Source organism: Canis lupus, chromosome 2 (genome assembly GCF_003254725.2).
Source record: "Canis lupus dingo isolate Sandy chromosome 2, ASM325472v2, whole genome shotgun sequence".
Taxonomy (NCBI): Eukaryota; Metazoa; Chordata; class Mammalia; order Carnivora; family Canidae; genus Canis; species Canis lupus.
In genome coordinates this window covers 81,013,323-81,036,975 of record NC_064244.1, presented here as the reverse complement: position 1 = coordinate 81,036,975, position 23,653 = coordinate 81,013,323, and the positions used below count along the sequence as shown (strand labels likewise).

The window sequence follows — 23,653 nt, the reverse complement described above, 5'->3', positions numbered from 1 at the left end:
TGGAGCACAGCGTGGCTGTGACCAAGTCCTGCGTGAACATTTCTTGAGTGTCACCCAGGGCTCTCCTCCAAACTGGGACCTGTGAGGGGGCAGGGACCCCCATATAGGGCGCCTACACATCTGTCTCCCACCGTCTTCATCCGGAGCCCAGAGCAGGGCTCCAGGAAATGCTCCGACTGGGAGCAAACACGTGGACGTGGACGTTTGAGCTGCAGGACCTTAGCAGAAATCCAGTCTGGCCTCACCTGGCAGGTGGGGCGGCACCAGGAGAACACCTAACGGCCCCACCAGCAATTGTCTGGGTTTTGAGGGGGTCAGTAAATATATCCCTCTTCTCTTCTGGAATTGGGGGGCGGCGGGAAGATCGAGGCACCGAAAGGACAGGGCTAGAGTGTGACTTGGGTTGTGCCCCGTGGGCTCCTTGCCCTGTACCCCTGCCCCGGGCTTCGTTCTCACTCCGCCTGGGTCTGAGATGTGACATCATGGGTCCGTTTGTCTTCCCGGCTGCGCTGGTCCTCTGCGTCCGCGGGCCACTGTGTCTCCATAAACAAGTGTTTCAGTTTGTGTTTCAGTCTCCAGAGTCGTCGAGCGCGGTAAAGGCCCCGCCGTTCCTTTCTTCGTTTGTCCTGCAAATATTTGTGGTGCCCCTGCCTGGATCAGAATCCTGCTTAAGGGTCACGGCTGTGATCGTACGTAAAACACAGGCCTGCCCCAGACACAGCCCGCCCCGCTTGCTTGAAGTCAAGGATATTTTCAGAGGACGAGACACTGAAAACACAGAAAGGGTTTTCAGTGTCATTGAAAATTTCCTAAAAGGCCTTTCTGCCTCCCTGCTTCGGGGACATGGAGCCTGGGTGACCCCTTTTTTGGAACCAGGCTTCTGCAGACCCTTTGGGGTTTTACCTCAGAGCAGCCTGAGCTCGTGGCCGCACAGCTTCCCCTGCTTGGGTTCAAGAAAGTAAGAATCCGTTGCATTGCTGAGGCTTTTCATCGTTTGCTTCTTTGTCCTCAAACCTAAACCAGAGTTCTGGTTAGCTGGGCACTTGAGCTAGCGGGGCCCTGTTAGGAGAGGTTCGGCGGGCTTCTCCCCTCTCTCTGCTCCTCCCCCCTGCTCGTCCCCTCTCTCTCTCTCTCTGTTTCCCTCCAATGAATAAGTAAAATTTTTTAAAAAGAGAGCAGAGGTTTGGCTGTGTGTTTGAGCAGTTGCTGGGGTGTTTGAATGACCCAGAGCGCCGCTTCCCTGTCTTCAGCCTCAGGGACCTCCCCAAAGCCATGCGTCCCTGTGTGACTGCCCCTCCAAGGTGACTGGGCCTCTGTCTGCGGCCAACCCCGACGACCTCTGGGGCAGAGCCCTGCCCTCCTGCTGTCCCGAACGAGCTCTGCCTTCCTGCTTCCCCGGTCCTCTTCCCTGGGTCCTTTTCGGAGACTTGCTGTTTGCCAGGTCGATGACCCAGTGTCCTGAGCAGCTGGGTGCATAAAGGGCCTCCTGCTTCTCTTCCGTCCCCCACGTCCCTGTGAGGTCTGACGTCACCTGTGAACACTCAGGTGAGAACCATGCAGGGGAACCTGCTCCAGGGACGACTCCCTGGCAGGATGGCCTACGTTAAACAGCCCGAATAAATTAGGTCCATGAATCACCCCCATTTTACAGATGACGTAATTGAGGCACCGGGAAGTGGAGAAACCTGGCCCAGGCCTTGGAGCCAGGAAGCAGAGAGAAAAATAAGATTCAACCCAGGGTCCAGCTGGAGCCCCACCTGGAGCCCCACCTGGAGCCCGCAGTTGCCGTTTGCCCTCCTGTCCCCGCTGCTGTGTACTCTGCGGGGTCTCCTGTACCCGTCCTCAGCTGTGCATGGCACTGTCTGAAGTGAGCAGTGACACAGGGCCTGATCCCTTCAAAGGCCAGGCCCCAGCCCTGGTAGGTCGCTCCCCGCGGGTGCCTCCCTCGGCCGGGCCAGGCCCTTAGGAAGTGGGAGGGTCGTGGGGCAGCTCAGCAAACTCCAGCCAGAGGCTCAGGTGTGGTGAGCCCTGTACAAGCCTCCCTGACAGCTGGTCGCCTCTCGGGGCTGTGGGTCTTGCTGCTCTTGGCTGTAACACGTTAAAGATAACAGGTCGTGTTTCCCGTTGCCCCTGATGAGGCAGGGAGGCGTGATCGCCATCATTCAGACGGGCTTCTGAGGCTCAGAGGAAACCATTAAGGAAAAAATCAACTTTGTGTTGCTTGCACTTCTTACTGTCCTACCACTTACACAGAGAGCCATGTAGCTGCAAACCTTTTGAGTTGCAAATAATAGAAACACAACTGAAGCCAACTCCCGCAAAGGGAAATCGGTAGCTCCACGTAACAGATAGTCGGAGGTAAGCTAGCTTCAGGCATAGCTGCATCCAGGTGCTCACATGCTATCATCTCGCAGCTCTCCACTCATCTGTTTGGCCTTTATCCTTTCTGGTGGTAAAAAGGACCCCCTAACAAGTCGAAGTCACACTAACCTTTCTGGGGTTCCAGTGCAGAAAGTCTTTCACTCCCAATATTTCCAGAAATCCCAGGACTGATTATCATTGGCTGAGCTTTAACCATGTGACAGCTCCGAGCCAATCACCTGGTCCAGTAGCATAGAATGCACTGACTGGCCAGGCCCGGGTCTGCACTGACTGGCCAGGCCCGGGTCTGCGGCCTGCCCTGGAGTCAGTTGGGGTGGGGGCTGGGAGCCCCCCGTGAAGCCCACAGGCTGAGAGTGGGGTGTCAGCCAACAGAAGGTCAGGGAGGGTGGCCTGGGAATGGAAGCCCAGTGGCAGGTGCCGGTCTGGCCCCTGCAGAGTGTGAGCTGATTCCTTCAGCAGGTGTGTGTCTGTGCCCGTCGCTAGGTGCCATGAGGGTGAAAGGAAGAGCCTTGGATGTGGATCCTGTCAGTTAAGGATTTTGCGGGTTTTCTTGAGCAGCTGCTATGGGCCAGGCCGCTGTTCTACACCCTGCGGAGGAGCTCAGGCTTCTCTTCTATTTATCATTCATTCTCTCTCCCTCTCTCTAAGGGCCAGCTCTCAGCTTCCTTGTCCGTCTCCCAATCATACGTAATCATGGCCCCTCCTTTTTCTCTCTTCCCTCCCTCTCTGTGTACCTCTTTTGTCACACCTGCTCCAGGTGGGCTTTGAGAAGGATCTGCTGGCCTCCTGCGCCTGGGCCTGGACGGGGGTTGGTGTGAGCACGCTCCCGCCCCTGCCCCTGTGGGCGTGCTCCATGCTCCCGGGGGGGCCTGCATGAGTGCATGATGTGTGATGTCCCCATTGCCAGCCTCTTGCCCCTTCCCCGGTGTTGCTCAACTCACTGAGGTCAGTGGCAGCAGCTGGTCCCGGGCACTCCAGATGGCATCTGGTTCTCTCACCCTCTCCATCGAGGGTCAGGTTTTCCAGGCTGCACGTGAAGCTTGGCCATGTCCCTGGAAAGCACTGATTGATCCCCCCCAGAGATGACCTGAATCCACACCCCACAGACAGATGCCAGCTTCTCACAGCAGGGCGGGGTGGGCAGCCGGAAGCTCGGGATTTAGAGGAAAGGGTGGTTGGCTTGCCTCTGACTGGCATTGCTCAGGCTGGAGCGTGAGGTCCCCCACTGACACAAGGACTGGACCCGGGGCTCCGCGTGTGGGGACACGGGAGGCGTGTGCCAAGTGCTTGGGGCCCCGAGGCCACACTTCCAACCGGGGGGACCTAGAGCAATCTCCTTAAGCCCTGTGAGCCTCGGTTTCTTCATCCGTGAATCGGGGATGTAGAGGTTTCGTGGCGGTTAAACGAGATGGTTTATGCACGGTGTTCGGCTTGGGCCTCGGCCCAGAGTAGGTGCTCGTAACTATCCTTTGTGTGAGTTTGATACCAAAATGGGTGCTGGAGAGATACAGGCTCCCCGGCCAGACGCCCACATCGCCCAAGTTCAGGGTCAGTGATCAGTGGGAGACACAGGGTGAGGTCCTGGCCGGGGAGAATTTTCGGAGGTAGCATCTGCCGGGGGGACACGTGTCTGGCAGCAGCTTGTCAGAGACTGACGAACTGTGGGAAGCCCCCATCAGGGGCTCTTGAAGAAGCTGCTTTATTTTTCGGAGCCTCAGCTTCCTCATCCTGTAATGGAAGTGAGGAGCCCACCCTGCACAGCCTGACGGACAGTAGGTCCCTACTAAGTAAAGCCACTGCCATATAATAAACCATCTCAAATGGGTTGCAAATAATAAAACGTTTATTGAGCCTGGACTTGGCATTGGTGGTATCGGAAGCGTCTTCCCGCGGGGTCGGGTGGGGGTAGGTTAGTGTGCGCCCCCGGGCACTCTGCTGCCTGGTGGGACTCGGAGAGTCTTGGCTGTGACTGAGCTTTGAGCCTTGTTGTCCATGGCACGTGGTCGGATCAGGACGCTGTGCTGAGCGGTGATGACGGGAGGTATGTGCGGGCCACAGGCCGGGCGTGAACCCCGTAGTCCGAGGGGATGTGAGTTGGCCGTGGGGAGGTGCTCTGGGGCTTGATCCCCTTCGCAGCCTCAGGAACGGCAGGTTGCAGTGACAGTCACTGAGCCTTCGCCCAGCCCTGCATCCCGCGGGAGGGCCCTGCACCTGCTGCAGCGTGTCCCACCAGCGATGCTCTGGTGCTTCAGGTGAGAGAAGGTGCTCCGCTCAAAGCACTGCAGCTTGTTGGACGGACGCCGCAGGCAACCTCGAGAAGCCCAAGGCTGGCCACGTGGGGTCCGGCCACGAACCCTGGGAGCCTGGGGCAGTGCCCTCTCTCCCCAGCGCGCCCCCCTACCCTTTCCACCCAAGAACTCTCCGCAGCTGCCTTCCCGGCCTTGCTGCTCTGCCCCTTGGCCGGGTTCTTGCAGTCCCGTCAGTGCCTGGGAGAGGGAACCTGACTGGTCCCTGCCAGTGGTTCGGCAGACCCTGGATCAGGTGACTGTCCTGGCCCAGCTGCATCTGTACAGGTGGCGGGGTCCCTGGCCTGTGTAGCTGCGTCCTTCCAGATTGTGGGCAAGTAGGTAACTTCAAGAATTTGGGGCAAGGACGACACATTAACTGCTTCTGTCCGGTCGAGGTGCTCCCCCTGAGCTTAAATGCCTCCCAGGATTGGGAACTCACTTCCTTTCCAGGCAACCCCTACAGTGTTGGCTCGGTTTTAAGCATTCACCTTCATAGGGAGCCCCGAGTCGATCTCATCGTAGCATCCACCTGTTGGCCCGCATCCTACCAGGTGAAGATCTTCCACACTAAGTCTGTTTCGTTGACACGAGACAACAGCCGCCATGGCACAGGATCCCATACACCTCCCTGCACCCCAGCTTCATCCCCCTCCCCCCATCTCTCTACCCAGTCAGGACAGAGCGGATTGTGCTAGGGGCAGGGGGTGGGCAGGACATCTTGCCTTGATCCCCGGCCTGACCAACCTCACCTCTCTCCTCCCCCTCCGGGCACCCTTTCTGGCAGTAGGTGAGAGCCGGTGGTGCCAGAAGCACCCCTTGCTCGTCTAGCAGTGTCCCCTCACCGAGCTGTGTGTTCCGTCTCTCCTGTTTGTCGAAGGGGACTCAGCAGGGTCCTGAAGACATGAGCAGCACCCCCTGGGAGCAAGGCGGCGGGGAGGCAGCTAGAAGCTCCACAGGATGCTGTTAGGACAGGTGGGGCCGGGGCTGTGCACTTAGTACACCATTCTTTCCCCTTTTCTGCATTCCCTCTTTCCCCGCCCTGCACCACCACCCACCCCACCCCCCCTTGCTGCAGCTCCTGGTTCAAAAGGAACCAAAACCTAAGCAGTGACAAGTTCACATACGTCTTTTGGGGCCCCGTAGGCAGCATCCGTGGCCAAATAAACAGCCACTTGGCAAGAGGGTCCTGTGAACGTTTTCAGGCAGCCGAGGGATTACAGAAAGGGGAGGACAAAGGTGGAGGAGGAAAACAATACTTGGGGGCCAGGTGACAAAGGAGATTGAGTTTCTGCCTGGAAATGTTTGAGTCAGCTGCCTACCTGCCAGGCCAGGCCGGGCCAGCCCAGGGTAGGGGTCTGGTTGTCCCCCTCCTTCCCCCCAAAGGAGCTTTTTGCAGGTGTGCACACAGAGAAAAAAAAAAATGCTCATTTGGAAGGAGATTTACAGCTTTCTCTGGGGATCAGGGGCACAATTTCCTGGGCACTGGGGGGTTATCCCGGGTTATTTTTCACAAGTACTGAAAGGATCTTAGCTGAACACCCCTCTGGCCTTGCTCCTGGCCGTTGCTGGAAGCCGTGCTGACCTAACCGCTAACCTGCAAAGGCACCGGAGGGGTGCTGTCCCCCTGTCCCTGGGCCTCTTGGGTTTGAGCTTCATCGTCCAGGGCCTTTGGCTGAAGAATAACCAGAGCTTGCGTTTGATTTTTTTTTTGTTTAGTTTTGTTTTGTTTTTGATTCCTGGAATGTCCGCAGCTATGTGCCATCCACCCCTGACGGGGTGACCTCACTGGCCTGGCTGGTGACCAGCCTGCAGTTCCAGGGGGAGATGGCAGCGTGCCCACAGGACACGGGGCTTTTTCTTATTACAAGTCAGTTACAATGCGAACACCTGCTCCTCGTTAGGACTCTGCATTTGGCCTACTTTCTGCCGCTTTGTCCGACCGTGGACGCACAACCCGTGGCCTGTGTGTTTGGTTTTGTTGAACACCCCCCACCCCACCAGTTCGCTTCACCCCAGCGGCACGTGCCCTCCTTCATGCGGCTGTGAGCCATCAGACCATTTCAGATGTGTCAGCAAGGGGGTCCCAACCCGAGGCCTTGGACATTCCAGGTTTGGAGTTTGTGGAGTCGAAAGAGAAAAGATCTAGAAGTTCAGCTCAAGGGAGTAGGGCGGGAGGAGGCTGGCTTGGACTGCGATACACGGACCAACAGAAAGCCGTTGGCCCGCCCCAGGCCGCTCACGGCCAGGGTCTCTGCTCCAGCTTCCCATCGTTGCTCCATTGGGGCCGCACACGGGGTCCGCAGCAGCCGAACCTAGAACCCGCTGTTCTTCAGTTGGTGCCGTTGTCTCCCTGGTGCGGGGAGGCAGGGGAGGGTGCAGAAGAGAGACTTCAAGGAAAAGCACGTTTGGTCTTGAAAGCACCTCCGGCCAAGAGGGCGCAGGGCTGTGCGGCGAGGGATGGGGAGAGGGCAGCCCTGGCCTCCGGCATCCCCGGGCCCCAGCTCCGCGGGCCCCTGACCGTGAGCTGCTGGGACACATAACACATGCCTCCTGCCGGGAGGTGCTCCGGAAAGACCTGGAAGGATGCTGTTCCGTTCAAGATCCCCCTGTCCGGGTTGGCAGGCTTGTTTGTATTCCTCCAGGGAAAGCAGCCTGGGGGCCGGTCACCGTGGGTGAGAATTTCCGCATCGTCTCTTTGTCCTCCTGCTTCTTTTAAGTGGTGCCAAGGCGCGGTCATGTGTGCCGTCGAGCTGGGTGTGAGCCGTGCGTGCGTGTGCGAGCCCGTGTGCGAGCGTGTGGGGGACGGGGATGGGAGGTGGGGCGCCGTGGGGTTTTTTTTTCAATTTACATTTTTCGAATAGTTTCCTCCTCTGCTCTCCCAAGAGGCGGCATATGGAGTGGAGTAAGCATTTGACCTTTGTGAAATGTTGGTGGAGTGGGCCAGACGGACGGGGGGGACGTCGGGTGACACACTGGTGGCCGCTCAGAGCAGGGTTCAGGTCACATCTCTTTCTCTCTCGGTTAATAAGCGAGAAAGCGGGGGTGGTGGGCGGCAAAGACAGGGGCTTCCCGTGCCCCCTTCCCGTGGGCTTCCAGCCTCGGATCGCGTGGGCTGCGCGGCCCGGCTGCTCTGGAGACCTCCCCGCAGAGAACGTTCTAGCAGGGTCAGGAGTTTCCAGGAGACGCCCCTGGGGACCCAGGACCAGGCTGCCAGGCAGGGGCTGGTCTCAGAACCAGAAGGCGGTGGCTCCCACGGCAGGGGGGGGGGGTGGGGACTGGCAGGAAAGCCGCTGTGTCGCCAGGCCGAGCCCTGTTCCGTGCGCAGCCACGGCCCCCGGACGGTGGCTCATTTCCTCCTCGCAGCGCCCCGGGAGAGAGGGGCTCCCGTTGCTCCAATTTACAGATGAGGGAGGCACAGGGAGGCTACGGAGACGCTGGGACTCAAGCCCCGACGGCCTCGCCCCTGCCACGTTTCCGCATGTCAGCGGAGGTGCTCAGCAAGCATCTGGCAGAAACGGGAAGACCGATACGCAGGTTCTATGTTGGGGCCGAGTTCTCCTGCGGGGGAGAGAAGCTCAGTAGCTCATTAGGGGCCTGAGGTGACCCTCCTGCCCCCTCGCCCCCCCCCCAAAAATTCCCCACCTTTTTCTGCCTGGATTCTGTTTGGTTGACAGCCCACGCTGCTGAAGCTCCCCAAGCGAAGTGTTTTTCTAATCAATTTTGTTTACTTTTAGCTCTGAAGGGTGTAGCCTGATGGGAGGAGGGACATGACCGCGGGGGGCCCCTGTTGGTCCTCACCCTGAAGTCCAGGAATCCGCTACCACCAAGGTCTCCGGAGACAGGATGGACCACTCTGGGATCGTGGGCTCCCTCCCTCAGCCCTTCAGACAGAGGCTAGGAGGACAGGATGCACAGAGCAGCCCCGAGAGGCAAGGTTGTCCCGCCCCCTCCCAGAGCCTGCAGGGGTGGGGAGGGAGCCGGGCCCAGGCCTCACGCACCCTGCGCTCCCCGGATGAATGCTGGGGCGAGCAGCTGTTCCCTGGGCCTGGGTCACTGCCCTTAACGAGGACAGTAGGGAAGAAGCAGTTAGAAGTGCCGCATGAGCTCCGCAGGATCAGGCCGCTGCACGGCCTTGTTCGTGAGAAAACACCACCTGGTCCGGGCCGGAGGCCTCCATCCCGCCTCGCTAGCTGCTGGGCAGCCTGGGCGTGCTTTCTGGGTTATGCTTGTCAGGATTTGGGGCTGGGGGCCCTGGGACACGTCAGAGAATAAAATCCTGGGAAGACGTATGGCAGGGGGAAGCCAGGTGGCCCCGTGACAGTGGCCCACCCCTCGCCAGGTATGGGCCCAGGGCAGGCCCTTCAGCGCCCTCGTCGGAGACGCGGGCATCGCACCACCCTCTGAGGCTGCTGGGAGGTCGCACCGGACCTGTGTCCCCGCAAGGCTGAGCGCCCTGCCCGACCTCCCAGCTGCGGCTGTTCGAGGTTCGAGGCCGGCCGCGCTGGACCCAGTAGGGTCTCCTGGGAACCCGTCCCCCGTGGCTTAGGCCTGCTCTTTCTCAGTCCAAGGTAATTTTTCAATTAACTCGATTGGCTGGAACCCGGGGCGCCCTTGGAGTGTGGGAAACCGGCCGAGGCCGGAAGGGCCCTCCCCTCTGCCCCTATGGCTGCCCGGGGCCTGGTTTCCAGAGGGAGGATCCAATTTCACATTAGGACACCAGGATGTGATCCCAGTGCCCCTCTGAAAAATCCCAGATGGCGCCTTCTGGAAGCCCCAGCGGGCTCCACGCCGGCGGCCCGCCTGCCCTCCTGCGCGCCCCCCAGCCCTGCGGCTCCGCCTGGCCCGGGCTCCAGCGTGAGAGCCGCGACCCGTGCTCGTTGCTGACTTTACTGCTAAACCACTTAGAGGCGGCCCTCCCAGCGTTCATGAGCGAAACATTTAAAGTACGTGGAGCATATTTTATTTCTTCCTGGAGCAGCTGCTCAGTTGGGCCGGAGAGTCCTCGGGAGCGCGTTCCCCGGGCTGCCCTGCTGCGCTGCAGGTTCCCCGGCCGCCCCCCCCGCCCCCCCCCCCCCCCCCCCCCCCCCCCCGGGCCGTGATGCCCTCCCCTCTCCCACCGCCTCCGGGGGGCCAGCCCTCCTCCGGGGGGGCCTCAGAGCAGGGGCTTCGGCCGTGCCAGGCCCCTTCTCCAGCTTTTTTCCCCATCACCCACGAACGTCACGGCAGCACCAGGAGATGCGCCCTCTTTCTGTGTGGGTTCCCGCGTGAGAACAGAGACGCGGCCTGCAGGTCACACAGGCGAGAAAGGCCAGAGCCAGGACGTGGTCCTGGGACCGCCGCTGCTCTTCGCTGTCGCTGCCGCCCTGTCGTGGGCGAGCACGCTGGGAGACAGAGGTCGTGGCCTAGCAGACACGCCGGCCTCAGTTCGCCTTCCGCGGCCGCCTTTGGGACGGGGGCCTGCAGGTTCACCACACGTTCAGGCCACCGTCTGGACCTTGGTTTAAATTCTTCTGAAAGCCCGGATCTGGTTGCAATAAGGACCCGAAGATGCAGGGATCCCCGAGCCTCCACCCTTGTGTGGAGGCGACGCTTGGGAGAGCCATCGGCTGGGCCCCCGTCGCCCACCTCTCGTCTCTGCCTAATTGTTTACATCTGTGGGGCCCGCGGCCTGCCTGGCGCATTTCCATGCCTTTAACCCCTACGCCGATGTCCGAGGCTGGCCGAGCAGAATATTCCAGCCGAAGCGTGTTTCCGGTTTGGTTTCCAGGCCATAGTGGCCAGTGGCCTCGCAGTCAAGGTTGTGGATTCCAGGCCCCGTCCCCTGGGCCTCACTTTGTGTATAAACTGCTGGAGATAGAAATGCTTTTCTTCTCCCAGTTGTAGGAAGGAGCTCTTCCCACTGGGAGCTTCCCCCGGAAAACCCGCTCTCCGACCCGTGGCACAGGCAGCGTCCATCTGCCCGGTGCCTCCTGCTAATGGGTGGACAAGGACACGGAGGCAGGTGTTTTGCTGCTGACTCGCACTCAGGGGCAGGAAAGAAAGCTGGAGCAGTCCAAGGCCTCACTCAAGTTGATTCCACCCCATTTGCTGTGAGCTTCGCGCTCATTGCACGCTGGGCTGTGTCCTGAGCTGGTGGGTGTAACCAATACCACGCCCTCCCCTTTATGTTTTGGGTTTTTTTTTTTTTTTTCTTTTTTCCCCTGGAGGTGGTGAAGAGAGAGGAGGGGTGAGAGGCGAGAGTCACGCATGGTGAGGGGGAGAGGGAAAGAGGCCACGCCACGGAGCGTTGGGGTCCCGTTCTGGATGTGTTCCTTTAGAAGCCAGCCCTTGAGGAGGGCGACGCTTGTTTCCAAGAGCCAAGAATGGAGGGCCCAGACGTTCTTACCGAAGTTCGAAGTCAGGCGTGATTCCTTCTAGAACTGTGCCCATTCGTCAGGCTTTTTGTTCTGGCATTTAGCTCAAGAAATATGCACAGCACGGTATTTGGGCTGGGAGCCTAGTCCAGTAGTTAGGAACACGAGCTCTGCCATCATTCAGACTCCTGGGTTGGGATCCAGCTGCGCCACCGGCGCCACCTTGAACCAGCCAGTGCCTCTGCCCCGGCCTCCGTGTCCCCGCCTGTGCGACATGGGGGGCATGCTAGCCCCGCTCCCACGGGCTCGGCAAGAGAACTGGGTGGGCTGAGGCTTAGAGCCAGGCACATGGTCAGCACCCAGACGGGAGCTGGAGCCCTCCGGCGAAGGGAGGAGACCCAGCGGCTGAGGGTGGGGTTGGTGTCCACGGACCCCTCCAGGTGGGATAAAAGAGAAAGGCTGACATGGGTGGGAGACGTCTGGATGTGGCCTTGAGGCAGGACATGAAAGTGTGTGCCTTCCGGGGTTCAAGCCAGAGGGGGACTGTTGAGTGCAGAGGCAAGCCCGGCTTGAAGTACGCACGGCGTGAGCACTCACCGGTGTTGTGCAAGGGAACCCCAGTATCCATTCTGTCCATCAGCTCAGGAAAGAGAGCGAGAGCTCGGAGCGCTTGGCATACGGCAGATGGCCTTTAAGTTTGCGGGGATGCCGGGTGCCCAGAAAACGATCCTGCACAAAAGCAGGTTCCCTGAATTCATTCCCGGGGAGATGGGATAGAAAACACAACTCCAGCTGGCTTAAGAACGAATTAGCTCACGTGCAGGGTTTTTCCTGACCTCGGGTTGGTGTGGCCCGAGACACGGCTGCTGCCTGAGTGCAGTCCATGTCGTCCGCCCTCGCCTCCCCTGGCGAGCCCGCTGCCGGCATCTCTAGGCTCATCCTCAGGCTCACCTCCGGAGAGGGATGGGTGGGCCAGACACTGGCCTTGACCGGCCTGGCTTTGGGGTCGCGTGTGTCCCTCCTGAGCCAATCACCAAGGCCAGGGTGATTCTGGGCTCTGATTGGCCAGACGGGGCCACATTTCCAGGCCTGAACCCCAGGCCCTGAGACCGGCTCTCCAGAGGGACATGGAAGCGCTGCGTCAAAAAAAAAAAAAAAAAAAAAGACAAATGGAGAGGCAGGGGGCGCCCAGAGATGTTAGCAGACTGGAAACGTCCACGGCGCCATCCAAGAGGGGATAACGAGAAAGGTGGAAAAGGTGGGATGAGCCCGCCTTGCAGAGGAAGTGGTAACGGTGGCTCAGCATGACACGTGTGTGGAGATTCCTCTGTGCACCACACGGGGTCCTGGGGCAGCCGCCGTCAGCCCACCTGAGGCCGTGGACCGGCTCCCGCAGGTGCTGCTGTGCCCCAGTGGGAACACGGTGCATCTGGAGCTGGGGCAGGGGTGGCCAGGGCCCGAGGGGAGGCCAGCCCCTTCTTCCCCCACCCCTCCAGCCCAGCAAGCAGGTGGCAGCAGGCTCCTGGAGGCCACCCAGGACACCCGGGCACCAGGCTCTGGGCGCGAGCAATCGCTGCTGCTGCTGCTGCCGCCACCGCCCATCAGGGACACTGGCCGCCCAGGTGACAGGGGAATGCTACCTCTCCCAGTCCCAGCCAGATGGTGTCTAGAGCTAGAACAACTTGCTGAGTGATTTTTGCAGATCCCAGAGGACCATGGGGTTCCTGCTGGCCGTCAGTGCTCTGGCACCATCAAACCACGGCCCGAGAAGGGCTTTCTGGGCGTGCAGCGCCGTGGACACAGGACACGGGGACCTCATGGGGCATATTGTAGGGATCAGGCCAAGGCGCCCTCAGGGAGCACGTCCTGCAGCACCGATGCTCGGGCTTAGTTCCGCCTGTGAATGAGGCACCTGTGTGATTGTGATCCCTCCACTCCCCCCGCCCCCCGCCGGCCCCGGTGTCCCTGCTTCTGAGCCTGTGACTGTCCGTCTTGAGCCTGCGACCTGGTCTGCATCGCTGGTGCCTGGCCCGCAATCGCTGCTGAGTCAGCACGTGGGTGGGGGGAGCAGGAGGCTGCAGGCCCCTGTCCCTGGAGAGAATCGGATTTCTGGGATGTGGAGCGCTCCTGTGGGAACCACGGGCCCGTGGGCAGCAGGCCTGCCCGGAGGATGAGTGTGGCAGGCAGGGGCCCGCGGAGAGTCTGGCTAAAAGCTGTGTTTAGGGGCCAGCAGCTGCACGGGGCGGCCTCTGCAGGACAGATTAAACGGCATACCTGAAGGAAAAAAAAACTAATTACTGTGAAATATGAGAAAACGACAAGGGCTGTATCCCCTGGGTGCCTGCGGTCCCCCCCCCCCCCCCCGCCACCTGTAGCAGGGGTTACCAGTGGCTCTCAGGCCGGAGCTGCCGGGGACTAATGCCGCCGAGAAGTGAGTGCCGGGTGGTATCTGAGAACCCCATCGTGTTTGGTGAGTGCTGTCCTGCCTCCTGGTCACCCCCATGGCTGTAAGCGTCAGGATCGGATGACAGAGGCCCAGAGACCACGGAAGTCGCCAGCACGCCGCAATCCCGGCACTCCCTGCCCGCTGCTGGGCCTGGCCTGGCGTAGCCGGCTCTGTGTCCAGGAGAAGGGGGGACCGAGGCAGGGACCGGAGAACCTGCGCGACGCGTGGGAACAGGCGTGGTGCCGGAGGCCTGCTGGGGAGTGACGCTAAGGCCGGCCTCACCAGGCCCCAAGCCCGCCGCCCCGGCTCCGGCTCTGCCAGGCTGTCTCTCTCCGTAGGCAGAACGGGCCCTTCAAGGCCGACCCGGCTGGGTTTCCCTGGGCCAATCCGGTCATTGACAGAGCTTGAAGGACCCTTTGGGGTTGGGGCTGGAACCAAGGGTCACGTCGCTGCTTCCACCACCGCTGCCCGCCGCCCCGGACTGTCCGAAACCAGGGCTCCCGGCCCCACTCGGAAGTTGCGGCAGCTTCAGCAAGAGGCCGAGGTTCCGCGGTCTGGGGCCGTTCAGGATGCGGGCGGGATGCGGACCGTTGGAGGGCCAGGTGCGGGAGCTGCAGTCTGGCGGCCGCGGCCGCGGGAGAAGGGGCTTAACAGGACTCCGTGGCCACAGGGAGGCTCTGCGGCCAGACGCGAGGCCCAACTGCCGGAGCTCTCTTCTCTCCGTGCCTCGGTTCCTGCCACACGGGTGACCCCCCGACGGTTGCCGTGAGGATTGAGAGTTCGTGCGCATGAAGACCTGGGACCTTCCGGGCACGCTGCGGCAGCGCACGGGGCACCTGGTCTCACCGCGATGATGGCGAGAGTGAATTCCAGGAGAGACGGCGCATAGCCCTGCAGCCGGACACAGCGCCTCCTCGCCGTGCGCTCCCCCAGCAGAAAAGCAGGAGCGCAGAGGAGGTGCGCTTAGGCCGTGAAGACCTGCCCCCTCCCACCCTGGGCAGCGGGCTCTGCCTTCTCGGGGTTCCCCTCTGCCTCTGGCTACCGGCCTCATTTGGTCCTGTTACTCGTCAGGCCTGGGCCTGAGAAGCCCCCGTCTCTCGGTGATTTGCCCATAGGAGTAGCTCAGGCTTCACGTCTTATTCCTCTAAGGGCGACCCTATTGCTAGTTTCTGGAACAAGCTCCACCATAGCAGGAAGATTTGCAGCCCGGCCCTGGCAGGGACTCGGCATTCGCGGCCTGGCAGGCTCTGCGGGGCACCTCCCGGGCACGTGGCTGGAGGGGGCGACCCCGCGCACCCCCAGCGTCTGCGATCCTCACGCGGGGTCACCACAGCCCTGGACGGGGTGCTAGGAGGAAGCAGTGAGATGAAGCCGGCCGTCCCGCGGGTGGCATCGAGCAGGCAGGCCGGTGCTCAGGAGATGGCAGCGCTGTCCGCCTTGGGCTCCGTGAGGGGTGACGGGCCCGGAAGAGAGCTCATGAGCACTCGGTGCGCCCCCTGGACATGACCTCCCCTGGCCGGGGCAGCTGGGAGCCTTCTCCTGGCGTTTGGCTTCTCCCACAGCGTGTGTGTAGCTCGGGTGAGCGCCCTGGCCGTTCCTGGGACACGGGCCTCCCGTGCGGGGACTGAGGTCAGCCGCAGAGCCTTCCAGATGGGCAGGGTTGGGGCCCCAGCTCCGTTTCACTGAGGCCTGCTGGGCGGCACCCTACTGCCGGGCTCCGTACCCGGGTTTTGAGGGACAGACTATAAAAATGATTTTTTAGTGGAACGTCTAAAATACATTAGTGCTGTAGTTGGATTTTTTTTTTTTTTTTTTTACCCCTTGAAGCACAATGTACGTACAGCACAACACACAGGTGTTACCTGTCCTGGGTGAGTTTGGCAAGGTTTGACGGGCGCAGGCTTGTCTGCTTATCAAGGTGTCACCCAGGTGCCACCAGCGACGGCCCCATTCATGCAGCCTGGCCTCCACCCAGAGCCCCTGCCCTGAGCCCCGGACCCGGCACTCGGCCTTCTGTGCCACCTAATCCACCGTCCCCGGGTGGGCACTCCCCGCCCGGGCTCTGTGATTATCTAGGCCAGGGCCTTCCGTCAGGACATCAGGGAAATGTGCCCTGTTTTGTAAGAAGCTACGCATGACCCCTATTTAGAACCTTCCGGAATGTTCCCCCTTAGACGATTGCTTTGTTTAATGTTTACCACAGGCCTGGGAGACTGGTCCGGGCTCCGTTTTCAGATCAGCTCAGAAGTCACTTATTCAAAGGTCAACAAGCTGGGACGTGGAGGAGCCAGGCCTGAGCCCCAGGCGGGGTGACCCCAGACCCGCCCGTCCTGCCTAGGCCTCCCAGGCACCGTGCTCAGCACCTTTCTTCCGGGAGCCCAGCCCCCACAGGGCTCTCGGTGCTGGATGCCGGGTGTGAGCCAAAGAGCAGGGCCCCTGCTCTTGTGGAGACGGACGGGCTGGCCCCGCGTCCAGGTCCTTTCCCAGGAGCTGCTCTTTACTCTGTGTGGCCCTGGCCAGGTGGCCTAACTCCCGGGCCTCGACGTGCCCGTCTGTAGAACGGGGGTGACCACAGCAGGGCCGCAAGGAATAAGCTGGCTAAGCCACGTTAAACGCTCCGGACAGAGCCTGCCACGCGAAGAGTGTGGGGAAGGAGGAGCCGCTGCCGTGATGCAGTGATTACAGAGCTGGTCTCATTCAGGCCTCTGACTCGCGAGGGCTGGTGCTGCTCACGGGAGACCTCCCTGGTGCCCGGGCCCCCGGAGCCCTGTCCAGGCCGCTCGGGCGAATGGCCTCCAGCCGCGGAAAGTCCCTTCCTTCCTCCTCTCCTGCCACGCCTGCCCCTGACCCCGGGAGCTCCCTGAAAGTAAGCCTGGAAGCAGGGGCTTCCCCGGGGCAGGGGCTCCCACGTCCCTCTGTGCTGCAGGGATTCCTGCACACGCCCCACCGTGGGCCACAGTGCTGTGGTTCCGGTGACCTGGTGAGTCAGCGGGGACATAGAGGCTCTCCTGCCCAGCGGGTGCTCTCGGTCTCCGTGCAGGGGCAGGGCTGAGCTGCGCTTTCCGGGCCCCCCAGGGCCTGTTCTCCTCACTTGGTGCGTTTCGGCCCTGTGCACGTTGCCTCCTTGTTACAAGGTGGCTGCTGCAGCTCCAGCTGCAGGTCCGCTTTCCAGGCGAGAAGGCAGACGAGGGGCAAAGCCCTTTTTCCTTAAAAGGTCATCCTCCTCAGGGGCTTTCTCCTACATCTTGCCCGCCAGAACCGGGTCGCACAGACAGCCCTAGCTGCAAGGAAGGCTTAGAAGTGGCTTTTAAAAATAATAGTAATAAACACCAGGCGCTCATTGCTGTTGCAAACCAAAGGAGATGGCAGGCTAGACAGAGAAGGGCGGGGTCTCCCTGGCGCCCCTGCCGGCTGTGAGTGGGCCTGCCCCCCTCCCAGGGCAGCGCCCTGCTAACAAAGCCGGTGTCCCCGGGGGCGGGGGACCTCTGTCTCCCTGGCAGCACCGACTTCCAGATTCCTGGGCCCGGGGAGCTCTGTTGAGTGTGCAGCGTTTGTGGCACCAGCCCCCCCAACCACTCCGGGCCCCCCACCCCGAGGCGCTAGCTGCCCAGCTCCCCCAGGGGCTACGCAGTTCCCTCCCTCTTCCCACCCTCGGGCAAAGGTGGCTTCTTCCTCCGCACCCCTGGCCTTTGGCAAAGGGCTCCCTGTGTGGGTGTTTGTGGGGCTGCGCCGCGCCGGGCACTTAACAAGCTCCATGTCCCCCCTTTTCGCTCTGTCCCTGGGCCCCGCACACTAGCACTGAACAGCACCCCGCAGCCCCGTGCGTCCCGACCCTGTGGCCACTGGCTGCGCACAGGTGCCTGAACCGTGGCCGGCGCAGCCCAGGATCTGACTCTCAATTAAATTCAATGTAAATATTTAAATAACTACATTCAAAATAATTAAATTTTGATGCATTTGCCCTTGAGGAGCCATGGGTGACTCGCCCACTGCCCTCGTGAGTAGCTCAGCAGCGTGGACTCGAGGAGGGACCCCCCCCCCGCGCCCCCACCCAGGGAAGAAATGCAGGGTCAGTGGCACCCATGCAGGTGCATTAACAGTGGGCAACGATATGTGGGTTTTTAGGATTTTTATTTATTTCTTTTTGTGAGAGGTGGGGAGAGACACACAAAAGGGGCGCAGGGAGCAGAGGGAGAAGCAGATGCAGGGCTCGATCCCAGGACCCCGGATCATGACCCGAGCCAAAGGCAGGCACTTAACCGACGGAGCCCCAGAGCGGGCGCCGATAGTACGAAGGCCCAGAGAGGAACAGCGGCTCACCCAAGGTCACACGGCGCGGGAGCAGCTCCCCGGAGACTCGGACCCCGCGCTTCCAACTCCAGCTGCCGCCCGATGGATGGCCAGTGCCGTCTGCACAGAGGGGCACGGGAGTCGGGGCGAAGGGGCACGACGCTGGCCGAGCGGGGCTGTGTGGTCCCCTCTCCCCCACTTTACAAGTGAGGCATCCGAGGCCCAGGGAGGCCACGTGTCTGCCCACCCCCCCAGCCTGTGCATGGGCTGTGGTCCCGAGTCGTGCCCCTGGGAGGGTCCCAGGGTGTGCACACACCCAGCCAGGGCAGGTGCAGTCAGCTCGGCCGAGCCTCTCTCTCCCTGAAGTTGTTTTTCCAGCCTGGTCTCCTAAGACTTGGCTCCTGCAGGTGCCTCGCCTCCCCGGCCCGCCCTCCTGCTGCTCCAGGGCCTCTCTCGAGGGGCGGGGCCCCGTTGTCAGGTGCACCTGCTAGAAAGGTGAGCGCAGCAACCCTCCGCCTTGGCCACTGTTGGCCGCGGAGAGGGGCGCCCGGCCCCATCCTGCTCTGCGCCCCCACCTCGATGCCGGGGTGCAGAGAAGGCCGTGTGGCCTCTGCCTTTACCACCTCCCTCCTCTGAGGTGCCCGGGCGCAGCCCTATCCCTTGGCCGTCCCGTATCATTGCCCGAATCCCCGTGGGACGGGAGTAGTGTTGCAGGATAGAACACCCTGCGCCCGGTCACACTTGAATTTCAGATCAGCAACGAGTGAGTTTTAGTATAAATACGTCCCGTGGAGTATCCAGGACACGCTTACCCGAAAGAATCTTCTAGGATAAAACGTTGTTTACCCGAAATTCAGATTGAACTGTGCATCAGGGCGGGGTGGGGGGCTTTGGGGTTGTTTCTTTTTTTAATTTTTCCCCCTAACTCTGGCAACCCCCCCACAGGTGGCATTGGCCCCACGTAGCGTGACCTGCGACCCCGAGAGATGAGGGGGCTCGCTCAGGGTCACAGCCAGGCCCTAGCCCAGACTGGATTTGAAGCCAGGTCCCTTGAAAACTCTCTGCCACCCGCACAGACATAAAGGACAACCTCCCTGGCTCCTCGGGGGCAGTTGAAGGCAGCGCATCCCTGAACACACAAACTAGGCCCCGCCTGCAGGATGAGGCGCCTGTGACCGCGGATACGGGAGCCGTCGCTCACCCCTTCCTGCGAAGCAGACCTTAGGTGACCGCTGAGTGGGGACGGACCCTGGGGAGGAGAATTGGTGGGAGAGAGCGTGTCAGTGTCTCCCGGCTCCTAACGGACGTCCGCAGCAGCTGACCCCACAGCGTCCCTCCCACCCCGGGAGGCTGGAGTCCTGGATGCAGGCAGATTCCGGGTCTGGGGACGACCCTCTTCCTGGGGGCTGCCTTTCTCTGCTGTGCCTTCGTGCTGTAGGAGGGACAAGGAAGCTTTCTGGGGTCTCTTGTGTCAGAGCGCTAATCCTACACCAGGGCACAACCCTCATGGCCTCCTCCCTTCCCAAAGGCCACACCTGCAAATACCACCACACATGAGGGTTCAGCGTGAATTCTGGGGCGACACACTCGCTGTACGGCAGGGACCAAGAATGATAATTCCAGAGTCTTGAGTACCGCTAGAGACGGCCGGGGCTGGGGTCCCAAGAAAGGTGGTCAGGGTTAAGACCTTTTATAATCTGACCCTGGCATGGCTCTCCAGGACACCTCCCGCTCTTCCTCACCTCATGCCTGTGCACTCCCTCCACCCACCTGTCCAGGGACCGCTGACGTCCCAGCCTCCCAGCCTTTGCTCCTGCTCTTTGCTCTGCTCAGCACCCTCTCCATCTTGCACTTCGGGCGTCCCTGTGCTGCAAGCCCATGCAGCTCCGTCTTCGTGTTATGCTTGCTTGTGTGTTCCGCTTCCGCTCATGGGAGATTTCTCGAGGCCAAGGTGTTCCCCTCTCCTTCCTGGACACCCTGCCCCGGGCCTTAACTGTGGGCAGCCCGCAGCGCTTGCTGCGGCAAGGGGAGTCGGGGGGTGCGGCCCAGTGAGCCTCCTGCTTTCCAGTCTCGCTGAGAGACTTGGGCAGTTCGCAGCCTGTACCTGAGCCCGTCGACGGCCGAGCACCGGGCGCCCCCTTGCAAGGGGCCTGCCTTCCCAGAGTGCGGCTCGGGGGTCCTGTGGCCCGTGTTCACGGTGGGGTCTGGGAGCACCGGCCTGAGGTCGGGACCTCCTGGGACGTTCACCCAAGGCCCCCGGCACCTGGAGCCGTGTCTGCCACGGAGCAAATGCCCACGAACTCTGGCTGGACGGGTGGACCGAGGGAGTCAGCTCGGCTGTCTGGGGGGCACCACACGCTGTCCGGGGCATCTCAGACCCCGCAGCAAGGGCGCCGGGACGGGGTAACCAGGGCTGCTGGGCGGGGAGGGCACCCGCTGGGCACAGATGGGCCTCCCACACTGATAAGGGCTGTGCTCAGGTGGTCGGAGGGGGCCTGCTTTAGGTCTCGGGCTGGCGGTGGGGACCGAGTGGCAGGAAGGCACCTGTGAGGACAGGAGGAAGCTGTCCTGGCAGCCCTGAGGTCCCACCTTCCGGGCTGAGAGGTGGCTGAGGGAGATCGGGGAGGGGAGGCTGCTGCCCGCTGGCTCTGTGCCCGGGCGGGGAGGGAAGGACCGAGCTTCTCAGGGGCCCTCAGCTTTGGTGGAAGACAGGGGGACTCGGGAGGCGCTGGGCCGGCGGGGACGCCTCCCCTCCACACATGAACCCAGGAGGCCTCGGAGAAGGTGATGCAGGGGGAGCACGAGGCGGGTCACAGTCAAGGTGGCCTTCCCGCCAGGCCTGCGGGTGGGGGGACCCCAGCCCTGCTGCCCCTCGGCCCCGCCCGCCGTGAGCCCAGGATGCCCGTGGAGCGCAGGCATCGTGCTCTAGCACACTCGGCGCGGGCGGAGGTGACACGTCCCTCCGTGGTAGCCACCGCCTCCCCAGGACCGGGGGCTTCCTGTGCTGCGTGAGGACATCCTGGAGCAGGCCCGGGTGAGGGGGCCACCTCCAGGGGAGCCTCACAGTCCGATGAGCGTTGGACCCATTTGGGAGCCTCCGTGGCTCAGGGGGGGAGGGACCTGCTCACGGCCACGTGCCTGGCCAGGGAGGGAACCTAGCCGGGGACCCAGGGCCTCTATAAAGCTGTGCCACCGCCGGGACCCCCCGAGGCAAGGGCTGCCCCCCGACTCCCATGGCAGGAAGAGCCAGGGTGGAAGGGGAGGCCCCTCCGAGGAGATGGCCGGGGATGAAGGTCTGTGTCACAGGGAGGAAGCAGCCTCGGGAAGAACAAGGAAGGGGCGTTGTAGGTGGTGGGCGCTGCAGGGGCAAAGGCCCTGAGGTAGGGGAGTCTGCATGTGGCAGAGGGAGGGCCAGCGTTGAGGGGGCACAGAGCAAGGCGTGGGGTTCACGATGAAGGCCGAGGCCGTGCTGTCGGGCCCGCGTCTGTGTATAGTCTCCCTACCCGAGGAGGGGACACCTGAGCACCAGCCTGCTCGCGGACAGGGTCTGGCACCTGCAGAATTGAGCCGGCCTGCGGGCCTGGGGGGGCCGCCTTCTCCTCGGCCTCATCCCCGGGCCCTCGTGGATACAGGGCTGGGTGTAAGTGCGGGGAGCCCTTCCCTCCCCCGTCCACGGCGTCCCCGTTACCACCACTCGTCCTCCTGCAGGCGTCGCGCAGTGCTGGGTTCCGGAAGGCTCCGTGCTTCGTGACCCGTGTCAAGGGTGCTTTCTGGGGACTGTTTCCCGGGCGTGTCAGCCTGGGAGCTCAGGCTCTGCAGGTGGCCGAGTCTGGGTTCAAATCCCAGCTCTGCCACCCGCTACCTTTATGACCCCATGGAGTTCCTTCATGTCTCCGAGCCTCCACTTCCGAATCCGTGGCGTGGGGGTGATGGCGGTGGCCGCCTTGGAAGGCGTTCACAGGGTTGAAGGAGCTGGTGTGTCCGAAGTCGGGGCCGGACGCCGCCTCCTGTCCACTCCCCGTTCTCACCTTACACCCGCCTATTGGTGGGAAGGTGGTGTCGGCCTTGGGAGCGGACGCCCTGGGTGCAGCGGGAGCAGCGGCGGGGCCCCAGGGAGAGTGGCGGGGTGGGGGGTCCCACAGGCTGCTCTACGGACCGGACGGGTGCGCGGGGCTGGGGCTCGCGGATTAAGGTTACCGGCTTTGGGGGTTTTCTTCGCCAGAACCTGTGCAGGAAAGTCCTCGAATGCTGAGCAAGGCACCTTGGAAGCATCCCCAGAAGAAGTGAGCGAGCGCGAGCCAGTGTCTTGCTCCCTCTGACCGTGTGTCCTTGTCCCCTAGGGCTCCTGCGGGAGGAAGTGTCCCGGCTCCAGGAGGAAGTCCACCTGCTGCGCCAGATGAAGGAGATGCTGACGAAGGACCTGGAGGAGACCCAGGGCGGCAAGTCCTCCGAGGTCCTCTCGGCCACCGAGCTCAGGGTCCAGCTGGCCCAGAAGGAGCAGGAGCTAGCCAGAGCCAAAGAGGCCTTGCAGGGTAAGTGGCGAGGCGGTGGCAGTTCCTCCCTCCCATTGCCTGGGGCTCAGGCTTGGGCCCCAGGGCCGCCGCCGACCAGGGACCTGCATCTGGCGGGGGTGGGGTGGCCTGGACACGGGGGCCTTGCAGCCCCCCAATCCCCCGCTCAGGCCGCCCTGCCCCATTAGTGGTGCAATTCCGCCTCTTGCAGCGTGGGACGCTCGTGCCATCCCGCGTGGGCGTGACCACCCCGTGGTCGTGTGGGGTCGCCCCCTCTGAGGCCCGAGTGGCAGGCAGGCGTCTCCACTAACCCAGGATGCTGGCCCAGCAGGAAGGTCTGTGTCTGGGGTCCCGCGTCCGAGAGGATAGGGGAGGAGGCAGGTGAGAGTGCCATATAGGTGCCCAGGTGCTCCCGTGCTGAGCCCGACCGCCCCTGACCTGCCCGTGGCTGGTGTGTCTACACCACAAACCACGCTAGGAAACGAGGCGTGCCGCGGGCTCCCGTGTGCTCCACCCGGGCCACGGTGGCTGATGTGCCCATCTCTCCTGGGATCCACCCGCCCACGCGCCGTGGGCTTCAGGAGGGGTCTCGATCGATTATTCCAGAAAGGCTGGGGGCGTCATCCTCTCATCCTGCTCATCCTGCTTGGAGAGCTCTGACGCGGAACGCTCTCTCGAGGCCGCCTGACTGGCTCTGATTCTCTGGGGGAAGAGAGAAAGGTGACAAACCTTGGCAACCCGCTTTCCACTTACATTTACTAGAATGATGAGTTCTCTGGAAACTTCATTTCGGAAGCCAGCGCAGGTTCCTTAGGTTGATTTCCAGGCTGCTCGAGGAAAGAGACCCCAAAACAGAGCGGCTTAAAGAAGGTGTCTCTGTCTCCTGTCACCATCGGGAGGAGCATGTCAGGCTGCTGGGCATCCCTGCTCCCCTCGGCCTGGGGGAGAGCCAGGGGCAGAGCCCGAGATTCCCTTTGAACAGAGCTCGGTGGGAGGGCCACGCCGGCCTGCAGGAGAGCTGGGAAACGTCGTTCGAGGCTGCATGTCGGGGTCCAGCTATGAGGCCAACCAGGAGGGAGGCGCGGGGGCAGGGAGAGTGGATTTTGCGGGACGGTCCGTGGGCTCTGTCGTGGTGGGTGTCTTTGGCCGGAGCTGGGACCTGAGCAGCAGGACGCTTGCACGCTGGCCAAGCAGGCTGTCCGCCCAGCATCCCACTAACGTCCCCAGGAAGTCTCAGGAATCATCTTTGAGGGTAAACAGCACCCTTTGAGTTCTTCTCAGCAATGCATGGCCCTTCTAAAAACAGGGCAGCCCTGTCCTGTTGGCCTTTTGCTTCCAGCGGGGCCGCTCAGACAGGGGTGTCTCCAGGCCAGAGCGGGCAGT

The 23,653-nt window shown here is 62.1% G+C and overlaps 1 protein-coding gene across 10 annotated transcripts in view; it reads left to right on the top strand.

Annotated features, from left to right (window-relative positions):
• Window positions 1–23,653, top strand: part of KAZN (kazrin, periplakin interacting protein) — a 1,011,580-nt gene that overhangs the window by 875,974 nt on the left and 111,953 nt on the right. For 9 of the 10 annotated variants that reach the window (XM_025447952.3, XM_025447953.3, XM_025447958.3 and 6 more), the window contains one exon: window positions 22,100–22,291. In XM_025447952.3, coding sequence (XP_025303737.1) covers window positions 22,100–22,291 — 192 coding nt within the window. Of the gene's footprint in view, window positions 1–18,752; window positions 18,985–22,099; window positions 22,292–23,653 lie in introns of those variants that run through there. The other variant, XM_025447960.3, reaches the window with a different exon arrangement.